Source organism: Calliphora vicina, chromosome 5 (genome assembly GCF_958450345.1).
Source record: "Calliphora vicina chromosome 5, idCalVici1.1, whole genome shotgun sequence".
NCBI classification, from domain to species: Eukaryota; Metazoa; Arthropoda; class Insecta; order Diptera; family Calliphoridae; genus Calliphora; species Calliphora vicina.
This window is the reverse complement of record NC_088784.1, coordinates 13,670,418-13,693,000: the sequence shown is the minus strand read 5'-3', so window position 1 is coordinate 13,693,000 and position 22,583 is coordinate 13,670,418. Positions and strand designations below refer to the sequence as shown.

The following is a 22,583-nucleotide window of genomic DNA, read 5'->3' as shown; positions in this document are numbered from 1 at the left end:
TTTTTTGCATTAACCTCCCTTACTACACCTCCTCTGTTTTACTTACTAACCATATAAATATTTGGTTTACCGGAAACATGAAAGTGTTGTATTTACATAAATTATTGTTGGAAAAAGCTTTGGCAAAATGTGAGGCCTTAAGACATTTTGTAAATATTTAAAATAATTATTTCAACTACAAACTACAGGCCATTTACACAGTGTTTTGTGGGTAATTATTTATTTAAACAAATATTTAGCAGTTTTAAATTTAGGTGTTTTTAGAAAATGTAAATATTAATAAACAATTTTAAATTGTGGGTTTTTCTATTTTCTTTATAAATTACATTTCTCTGCTACTACTTCTTTTTTTCCTACAAGTTAAAACTTAAGTAGAAAACTTTTGTGCCCTTCTACTTTTCAAATTTCATATTTTCTTTATTTCAAAAACCGCCAGCTAAGCACAGCACCGTTATTATAACTTACATTGTTATGCCAAGCAACGCAAAAACCATTGCCTACATTTGGGCTTCAAAAAAAAGATGGTAGTTTAAAGGGGAAAACAAACAGAAAAGTATGTGAGAGAGCAAATTTTGCCATAACAAGCTGAAAAGTTTTTAATAACTAGAGAAATTTTGCACAGTAAATTGTTGTTAGAAGAGAGGGGTGAAAAGAAATAGCAAGAAACTCTTTTAATATGCAATGAAATTTATGGAAATTTACATAACAAGGAATTTTTTAGGCAAAGATTGCAGCTGTAATAATAAAAATGATTTAAATTGAAGAAAACAAAACAAATTTTTAAATGTAAATCAAAATTTTTCCAATTTTAAACCATATTAACATTCTAGTGTTTTTTTAAACAAACATTTCATTTTAATCCCCAGATTAGTTAGATATTTTACATTTTATTATTAAAGCTTTGCCTAAAATTAGGCAAATATGTAATCTTTTCCAAACTAATCTCATTTATAACATTCTCTCATTACAAAAAGCTTAAAAATGCATGCATAAACAGGCAAGCTATCATGTGGTATTTAAAAGATTGCAAAACAAAACCTTTGTAAAAAGAGGAGCACCCGTCAGCAGCCTCTTTTAATGGGTTGCGGCTTAAATAGCTCAGGTTGTTTTGTTAATGCCATTGATTTGCCATCATCTAAACCCACTAAGCATTATTTAAGCCTCCATATTATCGAACACAATGCACAATGCAAAACTTAATGCCACTACACATCCCCAATAGACCAGCTTACTCTAACACACACTCACTCTCACCCAAATACGCACGAAAAACATGAACAAATTTTGTTAACAGCTAAATTATCAACAACTTTCCCTCTCTTTTTGCTCTCCCCCCACACTCTACACAAATGAGTGTTGCTAAACCCTATTGTGGTATTTAGACAACTTTGTTGTGGCTATTTTTGTTTTAAAACTCTTTTATGTTTATTTTAGATTTAAACTAAATTTCTCTTACCAACTTGAACACTTTATAGAGCTAATTAAAATAGTTAACACTGGCTGTTTTAATCTTTTGGACTTAAAGTTTTAGTCCATGGTATAATTAAAGTATTAAGTAAGTTCCACATATAGATATAAATATATAAAAAAGTTTGCCACATTTTAAAAGTTTTAAGAAGGACTAATTATGCTTTGAGGAACTGTGAAAGTTTAAACAAAAGTAAAAGTTTAAAATAGAGTTAAACTAAATTTTTTATAAATGTTTGTTTAAATTGTGGAATAATGTGATTAAAGATAGAAATTTATACATTTTATCAAGTTACACTACTAAAAAAATATGTTTTCATGACTCTAATTAAATTTTGCATTATTTAAATAGCTTAATTTAGGTTAAACTTGTTTAAACTAAGATTAGCTAAACTTTATTATTTTAAGTTTAACTTATAAAAAATATATAAACTTATTTGGTTTTAAATAAATAAGAAAATTTTAAACTTAAACTGAAATTAAACTTGGTTTAAGTAAAACTACATAAAAAAGTAAATAAATTATTTTCCTAAAAACATCAAATTTCATGACTCTAATTAAATTTTCCATTATTTAAATAGCTTAATTTGGGTTAAACTTGACAAAACTAAGATTAGTTAAACTGCATTATTTTAAGTTTAACTTATAAAAAATATATAAACTTATTTTGTTTAAAATAAATAAGAAAATTCTAAACTTAATCTGGAGTTAAACTTGGTTTAAGTAAAAATATTTTACAAAAAGTTAATAAATTATGATATATTGAACTAAAATATATGATTTCATGACTCTCATTATTTAGGTAAATTAATTTGGGTTAAACTTGCCAAAACTAAGATTAGTTAAACTTTATTATTTAAAGTTTAACTTACAAAAAAATATATAAAATTATTTTATTTTAAATAAATCAGAAAATTTAGTTCCTTAACCTTAGTTAAACTTGGTTTACGTAAAACTGTGCCTCAAAAAGTAAATAAATAATAGACTCTTGCCCTAAAAATATATGATTTCATGACTCTTATTAAATTTGTCATTATTTAGGTAAATTACTCTGGATTAAACTTGCCAAAACTGAGATTAGTTAAACTACATTATTTTAAGTTTAACTTACAAAAATATCTAAAATTATTTTAATTTATATAATAAATCAGAAAATTCAATTCTTTAACTTAAGTTAAACTTGGTTTAAGTAAAAATTTAATACAAAAATTAAATAAATAATGGAATATTAATCTAAAAAATAGGATTTCATGACTCTTAATAAATTTGTCATTGTTTAGACAGCTTAATTAAGTTTAAACTTGTCTAAACTAAAATTAGCTAAACTTTATTATTTCAAGTTTAACTTACAAAAAATATATAAATCAATTTCGTTTTAAACAAATAAGAAAATTCATATCTTAAACTGGAGTTAAACTTGGTTTAAGTAAAACTATGTCTCCAAAAATAAACAAATTATGAACTATTCCCGTAAGAAATATGATTTCATGACTCTTATTAAAGTTATTATTTACATAGCTAAACTAAATCTTTTTTAAACTAAGATTAACTAAACTACATAATTTCGAGTTTAACGAACTATAAATAATGTAAATGATATGAAGCTATATTATTTTAAATAAATAAGAAAATTCAAAGCTTAAACTTTAGTTAATCCTGGTTTAAGTAAAAATTTGTTTCAAAAAGTAAGCAAAATAATGCTTATGGCTATAAAAATTATGATTTAATGAAAGTTATAAATTTTACTTTATTTAAGTAGCTTAATTTGGGTTAAACTTGCCTAAACTAAGTTTAGCTAAACATAAATATTTTAAGTTTAACTTACAAAAAATATCTAAAACTGTTATGTTTTAAATAAATAATAAAATCCAAATCTTAAACTGGAGTTAAACTTGGTTTAAGTAAAAATGTATTACAAAAAGTAAATAAATTGTGAACTATTGCTTTAAAAAAATATGATTTCAGGAATCTTATTAAATTCTTTATTATTTAAATTCAATAATATGGGTTAAACTTGCCTAAACCAAGATTAACTAAACTACATTATTTTGAGTTTAACTAACACAAATGATATGAAGCTATATTATTTTAAATAAATAAGAAAATTCAAAGCTTAAACTTTAGTTAATCCTGGTTTAAGTAAAAATTTGTTTCAAAAAGTAAGCAAAATAACGCATTATGGCTATACAAATTATGATTTCATGAAACTTATACATTTTACATTATTTAAGTAGCTTAATTTGGGTTAAACTTGCCTAAACTAAGTTTAGCTAAACTTAAATATTTTAAGTTTAACTTACAAAAAATATCTAAAACTGTTAAGTTTTACATAAATAAGAAAATTAAAAACATAAAAATGCATAATTTAATTTTGTTGTCTGAAAAAAATAAATTTCCATTCATTACCTTTTAATTTAAAAAAAATTGTTTATGTAAATTTTATTTTTTAACAAAACTTTTATCCTAATTTAAATATTTTCTTTTAGCATTTTGCTTATTTCTTGTCTTAAATGTTACCTTATTTATTTATATAATGTTTCTATTACGCTTTTTTAACTTTTTTAACATTTTTGTCATAATTTTCATATTTTATTTCCGCTTCCTGTTTAAAAAACTATTTGCAACATATAATTAACAAACTTTTTTCAGTTTTTTTTTTCATAACTATTAGCATTAGTTTATATTGTTAGTTATAGTTGCTAACAAATGGACGTTTAATGATGCAAAGTTTATAGAATGGCGTAATGTATAAAACACCTTCATAGAAATTATAGAAAAATGTAAAATTTTTTTGAGATTTTGTTAAAAACTTTTTTTCGTTTATGTATTAAAAGGAAATAAGAAATAATTTGTGAATCAATAGTTTTAACATTTGGCACAATATTTTTAGGAAAATTGTTAAGAGTATTAAAGCAACTTAGTTAACAGAATGATAGTTTAAAATGCAACTGTCTTGAAATCAAAATTTGTTTAATTAAATAAAACAAATTAAAAAAAAACATATTAAATTTGTAAAACCTTTCCATACAAAATTTGTTTTAAAAACCTTTGATAATTTTAAATAACTTATTCTATACAAATATCAAATATGTTTTCTATCAATCACATATTAAATAATATCCTTATTGTCTTGTCATGTCATTTTAAGCATTCATTTAATCAAAAAATACAAAGCCTACCTGGAGGCAATACATTTGATTATTTATAGTTACTTTACAAAATTTATAATAAAAAGCCAACTATTTTTGTCATATTATGTTTGTATGTTATTTTTGTTTTGCTGTAGCTTTTATTATTGACAAATATTGTAAAAATGTCATGTCTTTTTTTCTTTATTTTTGGTGTGTATAAACCAATTTGTTTTCCAACATGTAACATGATCAGGGTTTTTTTAAACAAAAACAATGGGTGCTAAATAAAAATAACTCGTACATGCAAACAATATGGTTGGTTTGCTATTATGACATGTGTCAAAAATGTTTTACGAAACAAACAACAACAGAAAATAATAATAATAATAACATCAACAATGTCACTAGTCAAACTTTGTTTGTACTAAAAGAAGAGTAAAAACAACAGAGAATGCTTGTTTGTGTTGTTAAAGACAACAAAGCAAACACGTTTTTATAAACATGTGATGCTGTTGTTGTTGTTTATTGCAGAAACAAAACAAACAAACAAGTTTATGGATATGTGTGTTATTAATAGCGGCAACAACAAAAAAAGAGCTGGGATTAAATATCAATGTAAAGAGAGAGAGATTTTAAATTCAATTTAAATGATGCTCAAAAATTATGAAAATGAAAACAAGGCAACTACAGCAAACGTATGATTAATATTTAAATGGAAAATCAAGTATACGTTATGCAGAGAAATAAATTCAAATAATTGAACGCATTATTAAAAATAAAATAAAACGTTTTTAATAGATATTCAGCCCAATTATGAATAAAAAATTCCGAGGGAGTTTATTCCCCGGGAGTTTTTTCCCATTGAATTTGAATAGGAAAAATGAGAAAAGGGAAAAAACTAACGCGGAATTTTTATTCATAATTGGGCTGATTAAAAATACACACATTTTCATTTTAATTTGCTTTATTTTTGGTCAAATGAAAAGTTTCTTTAAATGATTATTTTTCTTAAAAAGTTTAACTTAAATTAAAAATTAAGAAAATTAATTTCAAAATTAATTTTTCAATAATTTTTATTAACATAACGTTTAAGTATTTAATGTATTTAATGCATTTAATTGTCATATAAATATTTTTTTTATAAAATTTTTTTTATTGCCTTTTATTTGTAGTATAATTTTATGCTAATTACTTATATGACCTTGTTTTGCAGCTATTTTTAATTACACTTTAATATAAAAGCAATTTATTATAATAAAGTTTTTAATTAAATAACAATTGGTTAATTAAATGTTTGAGCTAAAGTATTTGTATGAAAACAAATACATACTACAGTTTTTATTTGTTTTAAAAATAATTGAATTGTAATTCATACAAGATTATAGGTAAGAGATAAAGAAAAAAAAGAAAAAGTTTAAAAACTAATTAAAAGTTAAATTATTTTAACCCATTAGCGTTCAATTGTTGTTTTGAAAATCTACGATTATTTGTATAAATATGATTTTATGGCCAAGAACAAATCAATCCAATATCGGATACTCTGTTTCAAAGTGAAGTGTATCCCATAGAGAGCGTGAAGTGTATCCCATAGAATTACAATTCATAATTGAATTGTAATTCATACAAGATTATAGGTAAGAGATAAAGAAAAAAAAGAAAAAGTTTAAAAACTAATTAAAAGTTAAATTATTTTAACCCATTAGCGTTCAATTGTTGTTTTGAAAATCTACGATTATTTGTATAAATATGATTTTATGGCCAAGAACAAATCAATCCAATATCGGATACTCTGTTTCAAAGTGAAGTGTATCCCATAGAGAGCGTTCTGCATCGATCGAAAAAAATAGTAGTCGGACGGGCAAAGTCTGGACTGTAAGGCGGGTGAACTTTACAACCACTTCTTTCTAAATACTTCTTAACTGTTATTGCAACATGTGGCATAGCGTTGTCATAATGGAATATTACGGTTTCATGTCTGGCCGTTTTTCGGACAAACCTCGCTTCAAACACGATAACCAATAATTTTAATTAAAAATTAATCGGTAACCATGAATTTCAGTACAAAATGTACCGATTACTTAAAATTTCTAGAGAAAATTTATCGAAAACTCTTAAGGTCTGTAGAAAATTTAAAGATAACTTAATTTTTTTAAAAAATTAATACAATTTATTGATAACTTTAAGTATCTAAAGTAAATTTATTGATAAGTATAGAAAAATTAACAATAACTTTAGTTTTTGTTAAACATTTACCGATAACTATAAATTTCTTTATGAAATTTTTCGATAACTGTAAATTTATATAGAAAATGTATCGATAACTTTAATTTTAAATAGAAAATTTATCGATAATTTTAATTTTCAATAGAAAATTTGTCGATAACTTTAATTTTAATTAAAATAAATTTACAGTTATCTATAACTGTAAATAAATTTACAGTTATCGATAACTGTAAATTTATATAGAAAATGTATCGATAACTTTAATTTTCAATAGAAAATTTATCGATAACTTTAATTTTCAATAGAAAATTTATCGATAATTTTAATTTTCAATAGAAAATTTGTCGATAACTTTAATTTTAATTAAAATAAATTTACAGTTATCGATAACTTTAATTTTAATTAAAATAAATTTACAGTTATCGATAACTTTAATTTTCAATAGAAAATTTATCGATAACTTTAATTTTAAATAGAAAATTTATCGATAACTTTAATTTTAAATAGAAAATTTATCGATAATTTTAATTAAAAATTCATGTAATCTATCGATAACTTTAAATTTATAAAGAAAAATTTAAATTTATTATTATATTTATTTATCGATAATAAGAAATATCTATAGAAAATTTATCGATAACTATAAATTTCTTTAGGAAATTTTTCAATAACTTTTAATTTATATAGAAAATTTATAGATTTATCAAAAAGTGCATAGTTAAACTAAGATTAGCTAACCATTCGTATTTTAAGTTTCACAAAACAAAAAATTTATAAATCAATCATGTTTAAAAAAAATAAGAAAATTCAAATTTTAAACTGGAGTTAAACTTGGTTTAAGTAAAAATTGAATACAATAAGTAAATAAATAATGAAATATTGTTGTAAAAAGTATGATTTCATGACTCTTAATAAATTTATCATAATTTAGATAGCTTAATTTGGTTTAAACTTGCCTAAACTAAGATTAACTAAACTTAAGTATTTAAAGTTTAAATAACAAAAAGTATAAAAATCAATGTTGTTTTAAATAAATAAGAAAAATTAAATCTTAAACTGCAGTTAAACTTAGTTTAAGTAAATATTTATTACAAAAACTTAATAAATTGTGATCTATTGCTAAAAATTTCTTTAGGAAATTTTTGGATAACTTTTAGTTTATATAGAAAATTTATCGATAACTATTAATTTTCAATAGAAAATTTATCGAAAATTTATTTTTTTTTTAAAAAATCATATAATTTATCGATAACTTTTAATTTCTATGATAAATTTATCGATATTTATAAACTTCTCTAGAACATTTTTCCGACAACTATATATTTTTATAGACATTTTTCCGATAACTCCAAATTTCTATAGAATATATATCGTTTTTAAATTAAATGTTTAATTTATTACAAATTTAAGCAACATTTCAAATAAATTTGTTTTTTGTTAACAAACTTATGTTTTAAATAGTTTTAATTACTTGTCTTAAAAATTCCACGAAATTTATTTTACTTAATTAAAATTTGTTCCCTTTCATTTACTGTCATTTAATAGTTTGGATCTACAAAACTCACACACTTACTTATTTATGTATCTAACTTACACAGTAAATGTTAAATTTTCTAATATGAACCCTTCTCAGTTACCTCTCATCAATAACAATTAATAAAAACTAAGAAACAACAAAACAGCAACAACACCCTGACATTGAGTAAAATCAATATTTAGCACATACACACCTGCTCTTTAGCACCCAACAACTACAGCTACATACTAAAAAAAAGCATATAAACAAACATACTGGTAAACACCCATGTTTTTATACACTCTTTAAATTGTCTATAAAAAAAAAACTATTTTTTATACAAATTTAACCTGGGAAATTTCTTTCATTTTAACTTTAAAGCTACAAAAAAAGAACAAGAAAATAAAGAATCACTTAACTTTTAAACACAAACCCACACACTTATCACAAACACATTTATAAAAGAAACTACAAAAAAAGAAAACAATTTTTATAAAGAAACCAAAATATTTCTTTTAGCTCAATGTAATAAAAACATACAAACTATGAGAAACACTACACGTAATCATTTACATGCATGCATGCATACATACTTATAAACAAACAAACGTAAATTTATGTACAGACTCACTTCTTATGCACTCACTCAGTTACTCATTTTTTATGATAAACAAAACAATATTTAAGAGTGCATACGAAAGAAATGGAAAATGTACCGTAATTTGAATGAAAGCACAAACAAACATACTCACGTACTCTTTGCATATGTGGCTTTAAATGTGAGTTTGTGTGTAATAGAGTATGTACAATTTTAAGCTCGTTAAATAAATGTTTGTTGTTTTTTTCTATGTGTAGTTTTTTTTTTCCTTTTAAACACACATAAACAGCTTAAAGGAATTTAAATGCACACACATGTGCGTTTCTTAATGGTTAAAGTCACACTCTCGCAAACATACTCAATTTATATGCACGTAACAAAATCCATTTTTAAACCTTTAAAGCGCTTAAAAGTATGCTACAGATAAAACTATATTTTACTTATTGGGTAGTTTTCTTTACTGTTTTAAAACTAAGGTAATTTTTATATTTTTTTACAGCTAAAGCTAAAAATATTGCAAAAAGAGTTTATCTATTGTTTAGTTACTTTTTTTTCTTGTTGTTACAAACAATGTTTTCCATTTTTTTAGTTTTCCCATAAAAATAAAAATCAATACAATGAGTTTTTTACGGTTGCTAAACACAATTTCACTTTCTAAAACGTAAATAAAATACAATAGAAATTCATTTTATGATGAATTGTTATTAATAAAATGATTATTTATAGCAAATTGTTTGGAAAGAATTGTGCCACAAAGAGCTATAGCAGGAAACCTTATTAGCTTTAAAAAATTTAATCAAAATTCCTGTGAAAATGCAAATAAATGTTTTATTAGTGATAAAGGATAACAAACATTTTATATTAAAATTAGATTATAGTGGGAGTAACAAATGAATAAAAATTTTAAAAACAAAATGTCAAAGTTAAATTTATTTTTAAGGGAAATTTACTGATAACTATACAATTCTAAAGAAAATATACTGACAACTATAAATTTCAATAGCAGATTTATCGATAACTTTAGTTTCTTTAGAAAATCAAGCCATAATTTTAATTTTCTATAGAAAATTTATCACTAAATATAAATTTCTATAGAAAATGTATCGATATCTTCCATTTTCAATAGAAAATGAATCGATAGCTGTAAATTTCTATAGAAAATTTATCGATAAATTTAAATTTCATTAGAAAATCAAGGGCTAAATTTAATTTTTTAAAGAAAATCAGCGATCACTTAAATTTTCTATAGAAAATTGATAGATAATTATAAATTTCTATGTCGATAACATTACATTTCCATTAAATTCCAATTTATCGACAACTTTTTATAGGAAATTTATCGATAACTGTAATTACTTAAATTTTCTGTAGTAATTTTGTAGATAACATTCATGTTTCTTAAATTATTTATCGATAACTTTAATTTTCTCCAGTAAATTTATCGATAACATTAATTTTGTAAAAAAAAAATATCGATAACTTTAATTTTCTATAGAAAATTTATCGATAACTTTAATTTTTTACAGAAAATTTATCGATAACATTAATTATTTTCAAAAAATTATCGATAACTTTTATTTTCCATAAAAAATTTATCGATAACTTAAATTTTCAATAAAAAAATTATCGATATTTTTATATCTATTTAATTTTCTCAAAAAATATATCGATAACTTTAATTTTCTCTAGCTAATTTATCGATGACTGTAATTTTCTATAAAAAAAATTATCGATATCTTGAAATTTCTATACAAAAATTTATCGATAACTATAAATTTCTTTAGAAATTTTATCGATAACTTTACATATCTATAGAAAATGTATCGATAACTGTATTTGTCTCTAGAAAATTTATCGATAACTTAAATTTTTTATAGAAAACTTATCGATATCAATAATTCTCTTCAAAAAAAATATCGATAACTTTAATTTTCCTTCAAAAATTAATCGATAACTTAAATTTTCAATAAATAATTTTTCGACATTTTTGTATCCATTTAATTTTCTCTAAAAAATTTAACGATAACTTATTTCCTCTAGAAAATTTATCGATAACTTTAATTTTCTACAAAACAAATTATCGATTTCTTGAAATTTCTATACAAAAATTTATCGATAACTATAAATTTATTTCTCTAGGGAATTTATCGATAACTTTAATGTTCTATAGAAAATTTATCGATAACTTTAAATCTCTATAGAAAATGTATCGATAACTTTATTTTTCTCTAGAAAATTTATCGATATCTTTAATTTTCTTTAGAAAATTGATTGATAACTAAATGTTTCCATAGAAAATCCATCGATAACTTTTTTTCTCTAAAAAATTTATCGATAACTTTAATTTCCTTTAGAAAATTTATCGATAACTTTAATTTTCTATAAAAAAATTATCGATATCTTGAAATTTCTCTAAAGAATTTATCGATAATTTGAATTTTCTATAGAAAATTGATCGATAACTTTAAATCTCCATAGAAAATGTATCGATAACTTTATTTTTCTATAGAAAAAAATTTTTTTTTTCTCTAGAAAAAATTTCTAATTAGCTATAAATTTTAAATTTCTATAGGAAATTTATCGATAACTTGACATTTTTATAGAAAATGTATCGACAACTTTAATTTTCTCTAGAAAATTTATTGATAACTTAATTTTTCCATCGAAAATCCAGCGATAACTTATTTTTTTTTTCTAGAAAAAAATTATCGATTAACTTTAGTTTTATAGAAAACTTATAGTTAGCTAAAATTTGTATTCAAATTTTATTTTATAAACGTTTTATAATATAAGAAACCTTATTTTTTTTAAATGTCTTTATTTTACTTTAAATTTAAACATTTTTCCTTAAATTTGTACAAGATTAAATTGTCTTCTTTGTTTCACATTAAATAATCATTCCTAGCTGTCTGTGTAATCAGCTGTAATGAAAATAAAATTTAATTTTTTTCACAATAAAATACAATAGCTGGTCGTAAAGTACTATTTAGCATAATTTTATATATATTTTTTTTATTATTTGTTCGTATCTTTTGTCTATGTTCACAAATCTACAGACAAATTAGTTTCAAGGTATGTAACTTTATGCTAATTTCTCTTTATGACATTTTTATTGTTAAATCCTTCTTTTATAAAGGGATTAGGAGCATCGTTTAGTAGAATCATAAAAAAAATTTAACAAAACAATATTTTGGGAAAGAGGTAATTTAAATAATTTTCTTTAAACAAATTATTTTTAGTTATTTTGTATGGTTTTTCCTTTTTTTTATAAAAATATGTATAATCTTAAAATGTTTTTCAAATAATGGGTATTTACTTACGGCTTAACACTTCAACTTTTTTTCCTTACTGTTTAAAACAAATAAAGGAAGTTTGTTGTTGTTACATTAATGACACAAGTGTGCCAGTGTGCACAAAAAAAATATTGTATTACCAGCTTTTGTTTTGTTTAACAAAACAAAAACGACAGCAACTTAACAATTGTCACGTTTTTTTGTTGTGTGCAGCATTACTTTAGCATACTTTGTAAATATAAGCCAGTAAAAAAAACAACAACAACAAAATAAAATGAAAAAGGCTTAAGGGCCAACTACCTAACTATTCATACATAAATTGTATACACTCACTCAAATACATAGTAAAAACAACTAAAATAAGACAAACAAAAACTTATGTAGTTGTGTGTTTCTACATAATAATAACAACACCAACAAAAATAATAAGAAAATGTTAGCTTATATAATGCTCTTGACCCACATGTTTTGCATTCTATAAAAAAATAATAAGAATTTAAATTAAAATATCAAAAAAAAACTAACAATGATAACACTGCTAGCATGAAATTTTCATACATCTAGCATTTCCTACAGAGCTGTAACTAAACTGTAGTATAAATAACTCCCTCTCCACCAAAAATCTCTCACGCTATTTCTATTTCATCAATAATAATAAACAACTCGCTAATTATGATTAATAAAAGATAATAAACAAACATTTTACCGTTATGCTGTTTACATTTGAAAGCCAGTAATATAAGGCAGCCATATTTAGCAATTTAACTCTCTCTCTTTCTGCATATCCCACTTACACAAACCCATGCAAACTTCGCAACTTCAATTAGTAAACAAACTTTTTTGGTGGTGCCATGTAATACGATTTTTAGCCGTTTTGTTGAATTTTATAATATTTTATTTTTATCATTCTTTTTTATAGTGTTTTTTACAAATATTCTGCCGCAATTTAAAATAATTGTTTGCAATTGTCTTCAAGTTATATGTAAAACACTTCAAAGCAAATCTTAAACGTGTGGCTGCATATCGATAACTTTAATTTTTTATAAAAAATTTATCGATATCTTTAATTTTCTATAGAAAATTTATCGATTACTTTAATTTTCGACGGAAAATTTATCGATTACTTTAATTTTCTATGAAAAATGTATCGATATTTATAATTTGCTATAGAAAATTTAATGATAACTTTAATTTTCTATAGAGAATTTAATGATAACTTTAATTTTCTATAGAAAATTTAATGATGACTTTAATTTTCTATAGAAAATTTATCGATAACTTTAATTTTCTATAGAAAATTTATCGATAACTTTAATTTTCTATAGACATATCGATAAATTGTCTATAGAAAATTAAAGTTATCGATAAATTTTCTATAGAAAATTAAAGTTATCGATAAATTTTCTATAGAAAATTAAAGTCATCATTAAATTTTCTATAGAAAATTTATCGATAACATTAATTTTCTATAGAAAATTTATCGATAACATTAATTTTCTATAGAAAATTTATCGATAACATTAATTTTCCATAGAAAATTTATCGATAACATTAATTTTCCATAGAAAATGTATCGATAACATTAATTTTCCATAGAAAATTTGTCGATAACATTAATTTTCTATAGAAAATTTGTCGATAACTTTAATTTTCTATAGAAAATTTATCGATAACTTTAATTTTCTATAGAAAATTTATCGATAACTTTAATTTTCTATAGAAAATTTATCGATAACTTTAATTTTCTATAGAAAATTTATCGATAACTTTAATTTTCTATAGAAAATTTATCGATAACTTTAATTTTCTATAGAAAATTTATCGATAACTTTAATTTTCTATAGAAAATTTATCGATAACTTTAATTTGGTATAGAAAATTTATCGATAACATTAATTTTTTATAGAAAATTTATCGATAACATTAATTTTTTATAGAAAATTTATCGATAACATTAATTTTTTATAGAAAAGAACAATATATACGTTCATATACTTTTATCATTTAGTGTATTTCTGTGTAGGATTCCTAAGCAAAGTATTATTCCCTGTTTTTGCCATGAATTTCAATATGCTTGTTTTTATTTTTATTGTTTTAATACCTAAAAATATTTTCTAATTTAAATTTGAATGGCTATGTTAGCGAGTGAGTGTGTGTTTATATGTATGTGTGACTAGTGGTAGTAATATTTGTTTATTTGTAGAAACAAAAATAGCAGCATGATAACTGTAATTCTAGTATACAAAAAAAGTTTTTAACTAAAACAATGTTTTATACAGTTTTATACATTCATATACTACCTATGTGTAGAAATTGTTTTGGTAACAATGTGTCAAGTGTGATAAGAATTCTGTATTTGACATATACCGTGACAAACGGAAACAACAAATACATTTACAAACAATACACATACATATAAACACACACACTAACATTTAAGCCATGTGAGCTAGATTTTGATGTTTTATTTTGTATGAGTGTTTTTTAACAGTTAAAAGTTTTTTGGGCTTATATTGTTTTGAATTTAAAATTTAATTAAATGTTTCTTAATTAAAAATTTCAGTAAAACGTCTATTCATTGCTTTAAAAATGTTTACTTAGAGTCGGCACTTTGTAATTATTATTATACCCTTCAACTTCGTGAGAAAAAAAAATTTTTAAATTTCCAAAAAAAATTAAAATTTAAAAATAAAAAAATTTAAAAAAAAAAACAATTTGAAAACTTTTTTTCCAAAAAATTAAAAAAAACTGAAAAAATGTTGTTCACCTAAAAATATTAAAATTTTTTATTTTGAAGTATAATTTGGTGAAGGGTATATAAGATTCGGCACAGCCGAATATAGCTCTCTTACTTGTTTTTCATGCCGTTGGCTGTAAAAAATTATAGGTTTCTAGTTTTTTTTTATTTATTAAGCACGATTTTTCTTTTAAATAGTTGACATCACTGTTTAGGCCGTGCCTACATTACTTACTGTTACTAACAGTGTTACCACTATCTGGAGTATTTTACAATTTGCGGGGAAATTAAGTAACATGTTTTAAATAATAATCAAATCATGTTATTTTAATGAAAATTATAAGTTTTTAAAGTATTTTATGTAAAAATTAACTGCTAGTGTACTTTAAATATGTTTTTTAAGTCATATTTTCAAGAGAGGGAGAGAGTCTCTTTGTTTTCAATGTATAGAGGTACTATATTGTTTAAAATTGTGGGGACATAAAGTAACCTGTTCATATTTGTAGGAATAGCGGGAAAAGTCCTAAAACCAATAAAGAATTTTCAGAAATATTTCCAAAAGAAAGTAGAAAACTAAAAGTAGTCCAGTATAGCTTATAAGATGGACTTATTTTATCAAACATTTCTTGAAATATTAGAAAAACAAAACCGTATTTTTAGTATTTATAAATTATTTAATAGATTCTTTACCTTTTCTATTTATTTCCATTATTTTTCTAATTATAAAAACTAATTTTTGTACCTTAACATCTTTATAATACAGACGATTATATTCTTGTTATTCTAGAACTCTGTGATGCTGCTTTAAAAATTCAAGCCACTTTCCGTGGCCATTTAACACGTAAACTGGTGGCCAAGGATGAGCCCGAAGATGTTGACATACAGGAGATCACCAAAAAGGTGGCTGAAGAATTGGATATTGATTTAAGTGACCCAGAGCTAAATAAAGCTGCTACCAAGATTCAAGCCTCATTCCGGGGACATAAAACCCGTAAAGATCAACAACCAGTTGAATAAAAAGAAACATTTTTTGAATATTGATAAAGCAAAAAACACACACAAACACAAATATTTTTTTTTTTGGGATTAAAGAAAGTAAAACTTTTAAAATTTAGCAATTGTCTTAAAATAAAAACAAATTATTTAAAAAGTGAAAAAAAAATTAAAATTAAGATTTAAATCATAAAAAATTAAACAAAAAAAAAACGTATACAAGTCCATTATGAAGAAGAATAATTAAACAACAACAAAAAAGGAAAATTTGTCAAAGTTGCATAATTCTAATAAAAACCAAAAACAAAGAATTATAATTATAATTGTTAATTTTAAGTTTTATTAAATAATTTTTTTTTAAGCAAATTTAAACAAACAAAAAAAATGTATTAAGTTTTTATGTTGGCTTTTATAGGAGTTTAAATATTCAACTCTCATGTTAGATTCAAAACAGCTTTAAATATTTAAAAAAAACAAATAACAAACAAAAAAAATCAACAATAATTTATTCAATTTATTAAACCAAAAAATATATATTTAACATAAAAAAAAACAAACAGAAAAAAACCCAAAAAAAGAGCTTGAGTAATAAAAAAAAAAGATTTAAAAAAACAAAAAATCATTCCAATATGAGACAGTTTAAAAACAACAACAAAAAAACATCAATTATTTATTAGCAATTCTTCAAAGAAAATCTTATAAAAACCCAAAAAAAATTGCCAAACTTTAATTAGAGAAATTTTATTTTTAAGCTTTTTTTTTATTTATTTAAACTTAATTTATTTGTTTACTTAAAAATAAAACTATGACTATGCACTTTTGAAAATGAAAAAAAAAATTTAACTAAAAACTAAAATTTCAAATCCCTTAAAAAAAATTTGCACTTAAAGAAATGAAAAGAGAAGATAATACATTGAAAATTAAACTGGATTTTATTTTACAAGAGAAATTCTTTAAACAAAATCTAATTAAAAGAATGAAAACTAATTATAATTACAGAAAAGAAAACTGCAAAATATTGTTAAATTAAGCACTTCAGTTTAAAAAGAAAAGAAATTGTTATTTAATAAAGATAAAACAACATAAAAACAAAACTAAAAACTTTGGGCTTAAAGATGAGTAACTATTTCTTAAATAAAAAATTTGGAAATTCTTTATAATTAAGTAATTTAATTAAAACATTTTAAAGTTTGTTTAAAAAAGGTACTAAAAATCACTAATTTTGTGGGAGTTTAACCTTTCTTATATTTAAAAGTTACATAAAACTCTTTAGAAATTAATTTTTTTTTTCAAATTTAAACAAACATTTTCCTTTTATTCTCTAAAATGTTTAACAAGAAATAGATTTTCATCATTAAGCCTTTTAAACTATAATAATTTTCTTTTATTTCAGTCCCTTCTATTAATTTCTATATTTTTCCTAACATTTTTCCTCATTACTTTCATTTTATGAGTTTTCCCCTTAAATTACTCTCTCTCTAAGCCGTTATTAACTAGCTGGCATCTCTATTATGTTACTCTATATCTGTCTCTCTCACTCTTGTTTGTTATTATTTGTTAAATTTTAAGTTTTGTTTACATTACATTTCTTCAAAAAACCGTTATTTTTACTAGTTCCTTTTAACATCTACTTAATATTCTATTACAATTGATCTTTAAGTGTAAAAGAAAAGAAATTTAATTAATTAAAACTAAAAAATAATACTAAATTAATAAACAAAAAAAAATTTGCGAAAAAAAACCAAAAGGCAAAAACATTTAAACAAAAACCCAAAATAATATTGTCAATCTTAAATTATTAATAAAATGAACAAAACAAAAAAAAAACAACTACACTTTTTGAGTAAATAAAATGAATAAATAAAGAAAAACTTTTCCCAAAAACAAAATTATTGATGATTTTTTTAATTAAAAATTGGGGGTGAAGTAAAGGAAAGTAAAGAATAGAAAAATTAATATAAAAAATAGCTGTGTAATTCCCAATTTAATTTACAACATTTAAAATTATTTCCTATTAGTAGATATAAAATCTGATTTGGCATAATTTTTATAAATTTCTTATTAAACCACGTACAACGAAAATTCATTTCAATTTAATCAATTTGTATTTTATTACATTTATTTATCAAATTCTTAACTAAATATAAACTTAAGTTTAAAATTCCATGGTCAAATAGAGACTCAATTAGCGGGCATCAAAGACAACCACTGTAATAAAAGTTAAAAAAGAAAAAGAATTATTAACAATGAAAATGTAGGGCAAAGAGATCTAAAATTCCATTTAAATTCTAAAGAAATTTAAATATCAGTCAAAACTGATTTTTTTGATTACAGAATACAATGTGCTGTTTTACTATAGCGAACGAGTACGTACTTTGACTGTAAATTTAACATGTGTTTTGTTATTGTAACAAAATCAAAATACATGTAAAACGTCCACTCAAAGCACTCGTTCGCTATAGAAAAACAGCACACAAATATTTTAACAAATTTTATGATAATAACTCAATTTTTAAATAGTTTTCATAAACAATTTGGAAAATAATTGTTTGTTTCGGTAGCAAGGAGTTAATATATGTATCTTCAAATACTTACATCTCTTTGTACGTTTCTTGTACATAATACGATAGCCACATTCACGACAACGTATGGGATCACGGGGACGCATTTCATTTTCATGATGGCATTCTGAAAAATAAAAATTGTTTAATAGTAAACTTGAAAAATTGAATTTGTTTAAATATTTAACGAAATAAGCGTAAAGATATTCCCCTATTCTTTCAACCAAATACCTACGAGTAATATTTTTATTTTTAAATCGAATTCACATATTTTGGTATTCTGTAAATCGAATTCACATGATTTAGTCGTTTTACTTTAGTACCTATTAGAAATGGCAATGGAACGAATCTAGTTTATGGACTCAATTTTATAACATTTGTACAATATAAATTTATTCAATGAATTGACTATTGTTAGCTATGACCTTTTCCCATTTGTCTGGCAACATAATATGGATTCAGAGCCAAAAGAACTGCTCATCTTTTGAGGCCAAGAACAAATCAAGTCAATATCGGATACTCTGTTCTAAAGTGAAGAGACAGCGTTCTGCGTCGATCAAAACAAATAGTAGTCGGACGGAACACGGTCTGGACTATAAAGCGGGTGAGGCAAAATATGTGGCCTAGCGTTGACATGATGAAATATTACGGTTTCATGCCTCGCCACAAATTCTGGTTGTTTTTCGGTAAATGATCGCTTAAAATCAGTTGCGTTACGAACAGGTTCCATATGATGGTCTGGCCAGATTTCAGCAGTTCATAATAGTTATGACCCTTTTGGTACCACCAAAAACAAAACATTACTTTAGCGCCATGGATTTTGGCTTTGGTGTCGATTCGGCCGGTTGACCGGGCTTCACGTATGATCTCTTTTAAAAGTTACGCCCGGGGGAAAGGATTTTTAACTCAGATGTTTATCGATGTCTTCCATATTTTAGTAAAACTTTTGTTTAGTTGATGCCATTGGGCCAGTCATAACATTTTTTTTTAATTCTGGAGTATGTTTTATAAATTAAAATTTTAAGTGATCACTTTTATTTCCTCAATTGGCGAATTTGAAGATACCACCAGTAAGAGAAAGTAAACTTCCTATACAAATTTTGTAAAACTCCTTTCTTTCATTAAAAGCATGTTAAACTTAATCTATTATTTGCAAATATCCGTTCAATTTTAAGAAAACTAACATCTTTCCACATAATTTCCATCTAAACACGTTTTTTATTCAATCATCTCAAGACAACAACACAAACTATTTTGTTATTCCTCCTTTTCTCAAGCACTTACCACCACAAATATAGGTCATAGCTGTTTTTAAAACCGTATCCTTGGAGCTGGTTTCCGACATTTCGCTTTAGTTTGTTTAATAACTAGCAAACAATTAAATTTTCTTTATAATTCCAGCAACTTTTCAAAGAATTTCACCAAACAACAATGCTGTTGAATATTGTTGTTTTGACAGTTCAAGCAAATGTGACTTTTAACAGTGTTGTTAAGTGCAGAAAATAAATGACATTTAAACCATATAAAACCACTATGCAACACTATGAAGAACTTATTTTATACAGTACTTAATAAAATACACTAATTAGCGATTTTTCTGCTTACATCAGTAAAAACCATTTTTTTATTAGTTTATAAGGCTTGTTATTGGAAAAATTAGTTTTGTTTATCTGTGCAGTTCGATGAGCCATTATGGGAATATTTGGCTGATGACGCCCCAAATCTAACTCGTAAAATATTCATATAAAAAATGGTTTTGCTGATGTCAACCGCTCACAACACTAAAATATCAATTTAGGCTGAGTGTCATTTTTATAAAGAAGAAGAATTGGTAAAGGTTTCATTAAGTTTGCGGTTTTTTTCAAGTTTGCGCGTTAAATGCTTAAATAAGTTTTTTTTAAAATAAAGTGTAATAAAGCAGCTAAAAAGCAAATGCATCCTCGTAATATATTCAAACAGCCACCGGACTACACGGAATTGGCCATAAAATATCCAGAATTTAGAAGGGTCTGCAAATTGGTAAGTTCACTAGTAGTTCTTTGAAACAAATACTTCCTGTTCCCTTTAAAACATACGTTATCTTTTGATTATAAACATATGTTCATGCCACTTAAGGAACTCACCGGCAAAGTTTGTATTGACTATAAAAATGAAACAGCTTTGAGAGCTTTAACACAAACCTTGCTACTGGAATATTTCCAATTAAGTGTTGCGTTTGCTCCCGGCAGTTTAGTGCCCACCTTGCCGTTGCGTTTAAATTATATATTGTGGTTGGAAGATGTCTTACAAACGCCCTGTACTACAAATTATCCTATAAAAGGCATAGATATTGGCTGTGGTTCTTCCTGCATTTACAGTCTGCTAGCGGCCAAGAAAAATAACTGGCAAATGGTGGCTTTAGAATCGAATGCTACAAATTTGCAATTTGCTGGCCAAAATATAGAAAACAATAAACTGGAAACATTAATTACACTATACCCTCAACAAGATAAAACCCAAATATTCCAAGAATATTTTAAACACTTGGAAACCAGCTCTCCCGGCGTAATATATGATTTTTGTTTGTGCAATCCACCATTTTTTGATTCGCAAAGTGAGGCGAACAATAAAACTCGTAAATCTGGCAAAAGACCTCCTCCGCACAATTGTCCCACCGGCTATAAAGAAGAACTCAGCTGCCAGGGTGGAGAGGTAAAGTTTGTGCAACAAATTATTGAAGAAAGTTTATTGTTTAAAGAGAAAATAAGGTATTTTTTTTTAATTGCATAAATTATGTATGTTTTTTTTTTACTAAATTTTAAACTTATTTAGAGTGTTTACCAGCATGTTGGGTCTTAAAAGCAGTTTAATGCATGTTTTAAATATTCTCAAATCGAAGGATATTGATAATTTCTGTTCAACGGAGTTTCATCAAGGTAATACCACCAGATGGGGAGTGGCCTGGTCTTATGATGGGGAGTTGGATTTAAAAAAATTTCAATAAACTGTTAAGAGCGATTATATCTTGTGGGTATAAAAGAAAATGTGTTTTTTTTTAAATTAGCGAATCGATTAGTGAACTCTCTATATTTGAACGAGTACGTTTTGGTTTGAGTTGCATATGTTAGGGAACAATATATTTGCTTTATTTAGAGTTGTAAATACCTTAGTATTTCTTGTTTTTCATAGATTTTTTGTTCATTATTTCATAAATTTTCGAATAATCGGTAAATAGAGTAGGAATTAGTACATTTTTACTTGATTTTAGGGGTCCTTTTAGAATTTTTGATTTGAATTTTGATTATTTTTTAAATAAATGGACATTTTTCGAAGAAATTTCATGTTTTATTGTATATTTGGTTATATTTGAAAAAAAAACTCAGTTTGTTATCTGATGAACAAGACTGCAAGAATCAATTTCGACTTATTTTAAGACTTTATGCATAAAAAACTAAAAGTTAGTATTTTTGCACTTATATGAATGATTAACAACAGAATAAGTGATATTTTTACTCAAATATATTCAGAGGTTAATTTTTGAAAACCGACTTAGATTTTTCAATCTGCTTTAACTATATATTTGCCTCATATAGCTACATGAGGATTATTTAATAAATTTGTTACAAAATCATATAATTTAATTTCAGATTTAGGTCGACAACTTAAAAAAAAAGTGTTTTAAACAGTATAATGGAATTTTTACTGCAATTGTATTTGTGATATATAAATCTACAACAAATTTAATACGCAATTAACTTTTCATCTCAATAAATGTACCATTATTTAACACAAATTTGGTGTTAACAAAAAATTAAAGCTGCAATTAATGTTTCTTCTCAATAAATAAATATATTTCTAATAAAAAAAATTACTTAGAACAAAAAAACATATACAAAATTAATGTAAATGTTATAATTCTTAATCCGATATTAGAACAAGATTTTTACATATGAATTAGTTCAAATCAATTAAAAATTGTATTCCTTTAAAATCATATTCATAGCAATATGACTTGGGTACACAGTTTCGAACTATTTAATTTTAAACAAATGTAATAAAATTTCGAATTTCTTTGAGACTTATTT

At 23.9% G+C, this 22,583-nt stretch overlaps 3 protein-coding genes across 5 annotated transcripts in view; 2 read left to right on the top strand and 1 right to left on the bottom strand.

Moving 5' to 3' along the window:
- Nucleotides 1-16,744, top strand: part of igl (igloo) — a 209,315-nt gene extending 192,571 nt beyond the window's left edge. For all 3 annotated transcript variants that reach the window (XM_065513757.1, XM_065513755.1, XM_065513756.1), the window contains exon 3: nucleotides 15,753-16,744. In XM_065513757.1, the coding sequence (XP_065369829.1) occupies nucleotides 15,753-15,982 (230 nt within the window). In that variant the 3' untranslated portion in view covers nucleotides 15,983-16,744. The remainder of the gene's footprint in view (nucleotides 1-15,752) is intronic.
- A 1,300-nt stretch (nucleotides 16,745-18,044) lies between these two features.
- On the bottom strand, nucleotides 18,045-19,963 carry Rpb12 (DNA-directed RNA polymerases I, II, and III subunit Rpb12). Its single transcript, XM_065513978.1, has 3 exons — nucleotides 19,804-19,963; nucleotides 18,554-18,646; nucleotides 18,045-18,166 (listed from the first exon to the last, which is right to left on the bottom strand). Exons 1-3 carry the CDS (start codon nucleotides 19,862-19,864, stop codon nucleotides 18,144-18,146), a joined length of 177 nt encoding a protein of 58 aa, XP_065370050.1. The 5' UTR covers nucleotides 19,865-19,963; the 3' UTR covers nucleotides 18,045-18,143.
- A 466-nt stretch (nucleotides 19,964-20,429) lies between these two features.
- Nucleotides 20,430-21,542, top strand: LOC135961560 (U6 small nuclear RNA (adenine-(43)-N(6))-methyltransferase). Its single transcript, XM_065513066.1, has 3 exons — nucleotides 20,430-20,538; nucleotides 20,635-21,266; nucleotides 21,331-21,542. The coding sequence occupies exons 1-3, from the start codon at nucleotides 20,452-20,454 to the stop codon at nucleotides 21,500-21,502; spliced, it is 891 nt and encodes a 296-aa protein (XP_065369138.1). The 5' UTR covers nucleotides 20,430-20,451; the 3' UTR covers nucleotides 21,503-21,542.
- Nucleotides 21,543-22,583: the final 1,041 nt, after the last annotated feature.

Bases quoted from the DNA above. Each gene is read 5' to 3' on its own strand.
- Rpb12 (XM_065513978.1), bottom strand. From the start codon at position 19,864: ATGTCGGAAACCAGCTCCAAGGATACGGTTTTAAAAACAGCTATGACC. The intron at 18,647-19,803 runs GTAAGTGCTTGA...TTTATTTTTCAG, and splicing joins TATGACCTATATTTGTGGTG to AATGCCATCATGAAAATGAA. The intron at 18,167-18,553 runs GTAAGTATTTGA...CTTTTATTACAG, and splicing joins CAAGAAACGTACAAAGAGAT to TGGTTGTCTTTGATGCCCGC.
- LOC135961560 (XM_065513066.1), top strand. From the start codon at position 20,452: ATGCATCCTCGTAATATATTCAAACAGCCACCGGACTACACGGAATTG. The intron at 20,539-20,634 runs GTAAGTTCACTA...ATGCCACTTAAG, and splicing joins TTAGAAGGGTCTGCAAATTG to GAACTCACCGGCAAAGTTTG. The intron at 21,267-21,330 runs GTATTTTTTTTT...AAACTTATTTAG, and splicing joins TTGTTTAAAGAGAAAATAAG to AGTGTTTACCAGCATGTTGG.